This window comes from Microtus oregoni, unplaced genomic scaffold (genome assembly GCF_018167655.1).
Source record: "Microtus oregoni isolate MIOR12 unplaced genomic scaffold, Mior012 000015F_ref0000493, whole genome shotgun sequence".
NCBI lineage: Eukaryota > Metazoa > Chordata > Mammalia > Rodentia > Cricetidae > Microtus > Microtus oregoni.
The window spans coordinates 20,419,343-20,430,411 of NW_024543074.1; the positions used below are offsets into that span (position 1 = coordinate 20,419,343).

The following is an 11,069-nucleotide window of genomic DNA, read 5'->3' on the forward strand; positions in this document are numbered from 1 at the left end:
GACAGGCTGAGGTCACAGTGGACAGGCTGAGGTCAAGGGTGGATAGGCTGGGGTCACGGTGGACAGGCTGAGGTCAAAGGTGAATAGGCTGAGGTCAAGGGTGGATAGGCTGAGGTCAAAGGTGAACAGGCTGAGGTCAAGGGTGGACAGGTTGAGGTCAAAGGTGAATAGGCTGAGGTCAAGGGTGGATAGACTGAGGTCAGGGTGGATAGGCTAAGGTCAAAGGTGAACATGCTGAGGTCACGATGGACAGGCTGAGGTCACGGTGGACAGGCTGAGGTCAAAGGTGAACAGGCTGAGGTCACGGTGGATAGGCTGAGGTCAAGGGCTAATTCCCATACACAGACAGTGCTTCTCCCTCTGGGACCAAGTCTCCCCACAGGTACCACACTTATCATTAGGGTGACTGGAGGCCACAGCACTCATCACGGACCTAGTCCCATGGGCTGGAAGGAGAGGTCGGTCCCCATGCTTCAGGTGGTCCCTGAAGTGCTGTCTCCTTCATTTTGGAGGCTTCTGAATCACAAATAGCTTAAAAGGGGGGGAAAAAAAAACACCCTTGCCTCAAATGGCTCCCTGCAGCCTGCACTGAGTGGGCGTATCCTGGTCAAGACTATAGATCCTATGCAGGGACTGGCTCAGTGGGAGACCAGATGATGCCCATCACTGGCTTGACCACCCTGTCCAAAGTGAGTACCGCCCTCAGAGGGCTGGCTGGTGTGGGTCCACTGTTCCATGGCCTCGAGCGGATCAGGAGCTCTGCGGAAACTGCTGGAATTCAGGATGTGGAATAGCTTTCTCCAGTACCCTGCGAGAGACCAGAGAGATAGTTCAGGATAAGCCCATTCTAGAGAGGTGACATGGGACTGACTTGGGTGAGCAGCTCCAGGTGTGTCCCTTCCCAAGCCAACAGGCATAGGACAATGTCCATAGGCAGAGGACTCTGGAGAAGAACTCTCACGACTTCAGTGGGTCAGTCTAACCTGGGGCTCAGCCACAAGTAGCCGAGTAAGTTTTCTTTCTGTTAACACAATTCGAGGATGGGGCAAGCTGAGGGGCCTGAGGGAGAGAACACAGCCTTGTCAAACAGTAGTGTTAGCCTGGCCCCTCGCTACATGGCTCTACCTTACTTTGGAGATGGCCCCTAAAAGATCAGGCAGCCACCTGCGTGGGGTAGGGTCAGCCCAGGATGCCATACCCAAAGGACAAGGATTCCAGAGGCAAAGCTGCCATTTTCAGTTAGGAGCGGGGGAAGGAGGAAACCTCTCGGAAATTAAGACACCATGATGAACAGGCAAGGTCAGGGCCCTCCATTACCCAATCAGAATGGCTGGGATGAAGAGGAGGCCAGCTCCCAGGAGGAAGGGGAAGCCCTTCATGAAGTTCAGAGTGGCTGGGTAGAGCGAGTTGAAGACGCTAGAGGCCACCAACATGGCCAAGCTGTTCACACAGGCCACCGCAGAAAAGAGAGCACCTGGGAGGGAAGAGACACCATGCTTCAGAGCTGGAAAAACCCAGGGTCAAGGGAGGGCAGTGCCACCTCACAGCTGCATGACCTGGGCGGGACACCTGCGTCCCTCACCTGTGCCTCCCACTCTGTGCTGTGGTAAAGACTCTATGACGTTACACACAGGAAGTGCCTGGCAGAGGGGCTGTTAGACACATAGCTGTCAACTGTTATTAAATTCACAGAAAAGCCCGCGTGGTGCCTCCTACTTTAAAAAAACCCTACTTTATTTAATGTGTATGGGTGCTCTGCCTGCATGTGTGCCTCCGGGCCACGTGCATGCCTGGTGCAAGAGCAGCCAGTGTTATTAAATGCTGAACCATCTCCACAGCCCCAGCTTGGTTTGTTTTAAGAAATGGTCTCGGGTGCAGTCCTCCTGTCTCAGCCTCGAGTGCTACGATTACAAGGCTGTACCACCATGACAGCTTCTTTAAAAAATGTGTTATTATGTTCACGTCACTTGTGCCAGGCATGTGTGTGGTGGTCAGAGAACAACTTTCAGCAGCTGGCTCTCTTCTCCCACGTGGGCCCTAGACAGCGAGCTCGGGGCATCACGTGCGGTGGCAAGAGCTTGAAAGCCTGCCGAGTCTTGCCAAGCTACACATGATGTCTACGAGAGCTTGCCAGCTTCCCTTCCTGAAGCGTCATTTGATCCCATGTTCCACACTCACAGCCATGCGATTGCTGAGGCGCTGAACTTTCTGGGTCGCTGCTCCGCCTTCTGTGTACGAAGGACAAGAGCTACTGCGTGGACTGCCAGTAATTTTAAAATGGAGAGTACCTATCACAGGTGACCTCCGAGAGGGGCCTGCTATTTTTTTTCCCATACTGGGTACACAGTGAAACCTGCTGGGTGGGAAAGATCCACTGCCTGCAAACATGGTGAAACGCGACTGTAATGCCAGCTCTTGGGAAGCTGAGGCAGGAGGATTTTACTTCAAGGCCAGCTTGGGCTACTTAGCAAGAAGATCCTGTTTCAAAATAAACAAAAGCAAAAGTATATTGAATGAATGAGGCGTTTTAGCAGACACCCGAGCCTGTGCCAGAACCCGGCTTTGTAACCCAGTTGTTGCAAACTGAGCAACAACACAATAGATACAGAGATTCAGCTGCCAGACTCTAAGGGTCTACAATGTCCTGGGGAACAAAGTCCTCATGTCACAGATGAAGAAACAGGTTTAGAACAAGCTAGGGCTGGAGCCCAGTTACAAGACCAAGTGCTCTTAAAAACACATGGAACAGAGGTGTGTGCGGGGAAGGGTGTGTATGCGTGTGTATCTAGCTGGGTGAGCGGATGAAGCACCTATGCTATCATGAGGAACAGAGTTCTAATGCCCTTAACCACAAGAAAGTTAGGTGGGTGTGGTGGGCACCTGTAATCTCAGGGCTTGAGAGGTGGAGACAGGAAATCCACGAGGCAAGTAGCTAGCTAGACTGCCCAAGTCAAAAACTCCATGTTCCTCAAGACACTGAAGTCACATACATGTGAACACATACACATATGCACGCACGCATCCCTTCCCATTGTTTACTGAACAACCTTGAAGAACTCAGTTTAACCCTCTAGGCCTCCCTTTCTTCATCTGACAACTGGGAACAAAGAAATCTCTGGCAGAGGCTGTTTATTCCCTCTGGGCCTGCACCCTCTGACCCCAGCATGGCAGGAAACCCTGGTATCATCACACCCACTTCACAGATGGGAAAGGGAAGCTCTGAAGAGATAAGCTCTGCTGTGCTGCTGTGGTTACTCAGAACTGGATTGTGCTCTACTGACAGCAATCTTAGTTCTGAGGAACAAAACCCCACAGCATTGGTACCTAGCCAGCTCTGAGCACATGGCGGAAGAGCATCTGTCTTGCCTGCTCACTCCTCCAGGTTTGAGGGTAGAAGGCAGACCCTCCTTGGCCAGAACTGCCCATCCAGGCAACACTGGACATGAAGGACCAGGGACAGATGACTCTGACACTCACCATGCTCCGACTCGCTCACCAGCTTGGAAAGCTTGGCCCGGATGACAGGTGTAATCATCAGTGACAGGAAAAGCAAGCCATATCCTGCGAGAGAAACACTGGTCAGGAAAGAGCCATCAAGGACGGGTGTCCTGAGAGCAGCTGGGCTCCTACATACAGCCCAGGAAGGGCAGATGTGGACCCGAGGAAAGGACAGCACTTTCCCCAGCTCACGGCTCATCTGCTCACTCTTTCTACATGAGAGCTAAGCCCTACCAACTGCTTCCTCAGAACACCTCCAGTGGCCACGTGGTACTACGGGGGAGATGACAGGACCCAGAAAATGAGTATAGGCTTTGGGGTTGGCCCTGAGTTCAAACCCTGTTACCACTGCTTACTGTGTGTGTGACCTTGTCTACTGGACTTCCCTGAACCCATCTCCTAGCTTGTAAGAGGAAAACCATAGGCCTCTGTCGGAGGGTGGTTGACTAACAGCCTCAAAGACAGGCCCTGAACCTGTAACCTGTCTTCTGTGGCGAATGAGTCTTTACAGGTTTAAGCAGGAAGGACCTTCAGGGAAGCTCTCCCTTCTATCAGACTGATAAAGATGTGTCCAGTCTCGAAGGAGGCCTGCCACAGCAGTCTCAAGCCATTGGGATAGAGCTTCTCCAGTGTCCCTGAGGGAGCAGGGACATTCTGATTTCAGCCGGGGCCTCTAGCACTGAGAGACTACCAGCTACACAATGTGTGGGAATTTCCTTCAGCCACCTTGGGATAAGGAGGTGGCATCGGTGAAGGGCGAGAGTTGAGGGCATACCATGTGAGTTCCTTTGCTCCTGCCATCCAGCTACCTATAGGCATACGATGTTTGCAATTCTGCTGAGACTCTGTGGTACAACGTCTTTATCTCAGCACTTCTGAGGGCTGTGGCCTTGAGCGAATGGTCCCCGTCCCCGTGGCTTCACTGTTGGTCCAGCAGTGGAGTTAACATAGCTGCTGGCTGTCAAGACAGATGACTGCACAATGCAGAGCCAGGCTCCAGCAAGAATACTTTTTATTTTTAGAAAGTTAACCTCTGGGATTGGAGAGATGGCCCTGTGGTTAAGAGCACTGATTGCTCTTCCTGAGGACCCAGGTTCAATTCCCAGTACCCACATGGCAGCTCACAACTCCAGTTCCGGGGCATCTGGCACCCACACACAGATATGCAGGCAAAACACCAATGCACATAAAATTTAAAAAAAAGAAAGCTAACTTCTTCATTTTCTAGCCAGCTACTCCTCTTTTCAGGAGAGCGGGGAGGGGAGCAGCAGCAAGAGGAAGGAAAGGAAGAGGAAGCAAGTCAGCAGGAATGTTAGAAAGTCTGGCGTTTTAACAAACACAAAAGAAGGCAGAGTAAGGTTGTTAAGGCCTGTGAGTCCCCGGGAGGTAGAGGCAAAAGGATTGTAAGTTCAAAGTCATCTTCAGCTACGTAGAAAATCACTTGGTCAAGTCTGAGCCTGTCTCTAAACAAATAAACAGGGATCCCTGAGGAAGGGCCCTGCCATTCTTATCCAAGAGCCAAGGATCAAGACATTAGCAGCATGGACTTTGCTTAAGAACACTGTAAATAAGGCATGAGAGGCCAAGGGCTGAAGCAATTAGCTCATGAGCTATGCTCTTGTCTTTGCTCTACATTCCTAACAATATTTATGATTGATAACGTGCACTAATTACTTTAGCCACTGACGCTTTATATTTTCTGTAAATTAGAGAAGGTATTTTTCTGGGGTTTCTCAGTTGTCTGTCCTCTGCACAGGCTGAGAGTGTAACTCTGGGTCCAAAGACACAGGCTTGAGGCTTGAACCACATTTGGGAGCAATGTGTGCATGGCCCCGTTTTCAGTTTACCTGTAAACATGAGGGGTGTGGTGGTGGCAAACGCAAAGACCACCATGGCCAGGATGTTGAAGAACAGGCCGATCTCAGCCACCCAGGTGTCTGCCAGGCAGTACTGTAGAAGTTTTAGGCCTACCAAGCTGGTGAGGTAGGGTATGTGCTGGGCTGCCGAGCCGTAGCCAACCAGCTTGGAGTCCCAGCAGAGGGGTGTGCTCAGCTCATACAGCGTCATGATGTCTTGGGCCCCAAAGTGCACAGTGACAACAACGAAGATAGCCAATGAGTACAGGGCTAGATGCTTCCTGGACTTCTCTGGGGCTGGGACCGCATACAGCCGGAAAATGGATCGGTGATGGCGGAGCGTGAAAAGCCTGGTGGACTTTGGCTCCTTCACTGTCTCACCAAAACAGAATGCTGCATACAGAGTCAAGACGATCAACAGGGCCAAAGCCAGCCAGAAGGGGTTGGCATAACCCTGGGCCCGGAGCCAATGACCCCCAAGAAGGCTTGCCAGGGTCCCAGCCACACCAATGCATGCTTCCAGCAGAGCCATGCGGAAGGTGCGACTGTGTTTAGAGCTGACGTCCGCCACAGAGGCAAAGCTAGCGGCCAGGAGGCCATTGAAGTCTCCTAGAAGGGCACAAAGGGCTCGGCCAAGCACGAAGAAGCCAACGTGCAGTTGCAGCTGCACCACAAAGATGTACACCACGACCTGGACCAGCAGGCCAAGAGAGGACAGCACCAGCAGTGGGCGGCGACCCACACGGTCACTCCAGGCTCCCAGAAGGGTGGACCAGAAAAGTCCCACCAGGAAGCCGCCCAGGTTCATGTAGAGGGTCCAATGGGAAGTCAGGGTCTCCACTTCCTGTGAAAACAGAACCGTCAGGGCGTAGGCCCTTGATTTGGTTAGCTACCATCATCAACCTGGCAGCTACAGGGTTGAGGCTTTGCTTTGGAGCCCTAAGCCTCTTGAAATGTTCGTTGAACTCTTAAAAAACGGGCCTCGAAGAAGCATTCCCTCCATCTCCGCACTTGGATTAACCCTCCAGGCCAGGCATTCTCTGAATCCACTACCTGCACCCCCAAGCAGTCAGCACGGGAGGCCCCCTTTGCTCTAGCTCCGCCCACCATCCTCCATGTGCGTCCCCCCTTCCAGGGACCCCATCTTCCACAGGCCTCGACCCGTGCCGTGCTCCGCGTTCACAACCCGGTGGTCCCCGCTACCTGCATGACGGGATCCGCGCTTTGGTTCCCGCAGTTTCCCCTGTGGCGCGTGCCATTGTAGCCGAGCTCGGTGCTGAACCGGTGCCACAGGTACTGCGTGGTGAGCGGGCCTTGCAGGACCACGGCAAAGTTGGCCAGGAAGACGACGGGCTCCACGGGGCCGCGGAACAGCACGGCCGCCCAGGGCATGCTGCGGGACGAGCCCTTGGGTTTCGCGCGCCCCTCCATGCACGAACGCAGAGGGGCTGGCACCTCCGAACCAGCTGCGGGAGGCCCGGGTCAGTCAGCACTGTCTGCGCCGGCGCGGGCCTCCTACTCCTCTCCCAGTTAAAGTCTGGAGGGGCGGGGCATGAGATCTCAGCCTCCAAAACTTTGGCCTGGGTGCTCTCGGCTGGGTGTAGTCGAGTTAGAATCCTTGCTGGGTGACCTCACTCCAAACAGCGCAAAGATACCGCCTTGCTGTAGTCCTCCCTCCTGGACCTAGGAACACTCAAAAGAATAATTAGAGTATCAATAATTAACATTTATCGAGCATTCACTTTATGCTGGGGCCAGAAATTCTGAGTGTATTATCCATCTCGTGGCAACCTTATAAACTAGCCATTTATTGGTCCGAATTCAGAGATTGGGAAGTCAGGTCAATGGATACGCAGGGCTAGAACGCAAGACTGCTGTGTGGCCTCTACAGCGCTGCCTAGGGGCATCTGTACGAGGGCTGGAGCCTGCTGGCTCGCACTGAAGCACTTGGCCTGCAAGAAAAGAAGAAAAGCTGCGTGGAGGCGGGACCGGTTGGCACATGCTTTTAATCCCAGCACACTAGAAACAGAGGCAGGTGGATCTCTGTGATTTTTTTTTTTTTAAGATTTTTGAATCAGGGTTTCTCTGTGACTTTTGGAGCCTGCCCTGGAACTAGCTCTTGTAGACCAGGCTGGCCTCGAACTCACAGAGATCCGCCTGCCATTGCCTCCCGAGTGCTGGGATCTCTGTGATTTTTGAGGCCTGTTTGGTCTACACAGATAATTACAGACCAATCAAGGCTTTATAGTGAGATCTTATCTTGAAAAAGAACAAGATCTGGTACCTTAAAAGTGCCATTACTATTTATATATACTTTCAGACCAGGTTAGCCTCAAACTCATAGAGATTCTCCTGCCTCAGGCTCCTAGGTAATGGGATTAAAGACATGCCCCCTTGCTGTTATACTCGATAGTTATGGCTATTAATGATTGGTAGGTTGTCCCTTGCCCCTGCTCCCGCCCTGGGAGCCTTTCCTGGTTCTGCAGCTCCCTTAGAGAGCAGAGTAGAGACCAGATGAGTGAGGGCATCGTTGAGGCTCCATGGTTGAGGCTCCTGGGTATGGTCCTGAGCTTTTGTGTGTTCCGGGTTGTAGGAACTGGGCCAGGAAACAGATGCCTGCACTGTTGCTGAGCAACGCCTACTTCCTGCCTGTCGGGGCTTTTGTGTTATTGCTTGAGAAAGGAATTCACAGCCTCCATTTCTTCGTTCATTCATCTCGAGCCCTAACTGATGGCCGTGGAGGTCAGAACACAACATCGAAGGAAACAGACAAAGCCTCCCCCACCTCCCCACCCCCAATTTGACAGCTTCTAGATTGAGGGCGAGAGACAGAGACCGGACTGAGTAATCAGTGTAGAGTCCAAACATGACAGACACTTTAAAGAGTAGGAATACGGGCTCCTGGTGCTCATGTGGGGACCTGGGAGCAGAGTCACCAAAGTCCCCAAGAACTCCTGTGTGTTACCTGAAGGGCCCTGATTCTTGGGGTGGAAAGTGGTTCCATCTCTGCCTGGGCTGACCAGTGACTGTCATCTTTGAGGCAGTAAGAGTCTAAGGCTCAGAATAAGTGGATGTCAAGTAACCCTCACATGGGCTTCTAGAGAAAGAGAATTCTACTTCAAATAACCAGGCCGCTGTGCACACCCGTCCATCACTCCCCTCTATCCCCGCCCATACAGAGCACAGGAGAGACTGGCTAAAACTGTGGTTCTCAACCTGTGGGTCAGGACCCCACAGGGATCTCATAGCAGATATTTACATTACGATTCGTAACAGTAGCAAAATTACTCTTATGAAGTAACAACGAAAATAATTCTTTGTTTGGGGGTCACCACAACTCGAACTGTATTCAAGGGTCGCAGCATTAGGAAGACTGAGACCCACTGGGCTAAAAACTTGCAACTATTTCCTAGATAGGAGCTAAGGTCAGGAGCGGTCAGGGTCTCAGTGGAGCGTGGGGTAGGGTGTGTGTGTCCCAGTCTACACGTCCATCACCTAGAGGCCTCTCCAGACCCTTTGTTGCATTCACTTGGTAAATGGCGATTCTACACAAGTCTGGCTTGGTGCGTCTGGTCTTATTTACAGGCGCACGGGAGACAGCCGTTTCATCAAAAGGCTCACTCTGGCAGGGATGATGGCCGGCTGGTAGCTGCAGAGCCAGAGTCCCCCTTTCAGTCAGCCTTTAGTCTGTATCCTTTTGTACCCCCAGAGGCATCCTGCAGCAGGGGCAGGATTACAAACCACAGGGAGATGGCCGAGAGGGAAGAAGAAGCCAGACTCTCAGTCATGGCCCGGTCGTCCTCTCCACTACCTCCTTCTTTGAGGGATGCTCAACATTCCTTGAACATAGCTCAGACCATCCAGTGATTTCCACTTCACTAGCGAAAGTCAAGTCATCCTGAACGCCACAGTCACCTGGGCCACCTCCACCCTCTCCTGCTTCACCCACCCCACTCTGGCCTCCCTTCACTCTGGTTTCCCTGGCCTCCACAGGGTCTTTCCAATCTGCCCCTCAATCTTATTCCTGCACCTGCCATTTTCTTTACATCTATCATTTCGTCTACCCGGAATGCTGTTCTCCCAGATGTCCATGCCACTGGCTGCCCCACCTCGGCTAAAAATGTAGCCTGGCCCTGTGATTTATGACAGCCACTCCCTCCCCCTCCTCCTGTTGTTGTGAGTCTCTTGTATGCGTTTGTTGTCTGTCTCCCTTTCCTAGACGCCAAGGATCTTGGGTCCTTCAGTCCTGTATCTCCAGCCACCAGAATGGTACCTTGCACGCGGTAGATGCTCTAAAGCTGTTAAGAGGAAAGGGTTCCCCAGCTGGAGCCCAGGGCCATGCAGAGACCTGCCCATGTGGAGCTGCGCTGGGGAGGACAGAGTCCAAGAATTTATACTTAGAAGGAAGCCACGCGATCACCTGTCAGCCACCCTCTTGGAAGACAGGGAGAATAAAATGACGCTGCCTTTCAAATCTTCAGAGCAGGAACGATGTGATCATGGAGCCGAAGGGCTACAGACCGGCTCCGTTCCAATTTAACACCATAGTTAAAAGGCACACAACAGAGCAGTGCAAAAATGTCTGTCCCCCAAGCCCCTACTGTCTTGTACCAGGGACCTCACACTAACTAAGCAAGCAACTTCTCACTGAGCTAAATCCTCAGGCCCACAAAATGTTCCTTAAAAAGTGTGGTGAGGGGTCTGGAGAGTTGGCTCAGCAGTCAAGAGAGCACTTGCCATTCCTGCAACAGTTTCCACCACCCACAGGGAGGCTCAGTGTCTGTAACTTCAGTCCAGGGACCTGACACTCTGTTTTGACCTCTGCAGGCACCAAGCATACCCACGGTACAGACACACATACGGGTGAACACTCATACACACGAAATGAATCTTTTAAAATGTTTTAAATCATGATGACGAATAAATTTTTTAACTATACATGATAACGGTATTAAGATTTCTCCATATGGGTACTGGAGAGATGGCTCCACAGTTTAGAACACTGGTTGCTCTTCAAGAGGACCCAGGTTCAATTCCCAGCTTTCATATCCTGTGAGTAACAGCCATCAGTAACACCAGTTCCAAGGGAATCTGCTGCCCTCTTCTGGCTTCTTCAAGCACTGCACACGGTACACAGACATGCAGGCAAAACACCCGTCCACATAAAGTAAATGTTAAAAAAAAAAAAAAGACCTAAGCTGCTGGTGGCATATGCCTTTAATCCTAGCACTCAGGAGGCAGAGACAGACAGAGGACAGTCAGTCAGACACAAAAAAATCCCTGTTTTTTAAATTTTTTTTGGGGGGGGGGACAAAAAAATCTTTTTTAAAAAAGCATTTCTCGAGTGGGTGGTGGTGCACGCCTTTAATCTCAGCACTTGGGAGGCAGAGGCAGGTGGATCTCTGTGAGTTTAAGACCAGCTTGGTCTACAAGAGCTAGTTCCAGGACAGGCTCCAAAGCTACAGAGAAACCCTGTCTCGATAAACCAAAATAAACAAACAAACAAATAAATAGCATTTCTCCCTCTTTAGTAATTGGATAAAGACTCAGCCCTCCTGAGAGGTCACTGCACAATACCTTGGGTCACATACACAAGTTCTTCCCCAGCATGTGAACACAACACCACACACACACACACACACACACACACACACGGCTTTAAATAAACAGGAAAGGACGTGACTGCTCCTTGGTATGTTGGAGAGGAAAGTTTGT

The 11,069-nt window shown here is 51.6% G+C and overlaps 1 protein-coding gene across 2 annotated transcripts; it reads right to left on the reverse strand.

The window, feature by feature from the left end:
• Positions 1-5: 5 nt before the first annotated feature.
• Positions 6-6,857, reverse strand: Slc46a1 (solute carrier family 46 member 1). Of its 2 annotated transcripts, XM_041664159.1 has the most exons (5): positions 6,558-6,857; positions 5,346-6,198; positions 3,478-3,561; positions 1,318-1,474; positions 7-808 (listed from the first exon to the last, which is right to left on the reverse strand). In XM_041664159.1, the coding sequence occupies exons 1-5, from the start codon at positions 6,783-6,785 to the stop codon at positions 751-753; spliced, it is 1,380 nt and encodes a 459-aa protein (XP_041520093.1). In that variant the 5' UTR covers positions 6,786-6,857; the 3' UTR covers positions 7-750. The 2 variants fall into 2 exon arrangements, with proteins under 2 accessions (XP_041520094.1, XP_041520093.1); XM_041664160.1 differs by lacking the exon at positions 3,478-3,561 and having other exon boundaries at positions 6-808.
• Between the last annotated feature and the right edge of the window lie 4,212 nt (positions 6,858-11,069).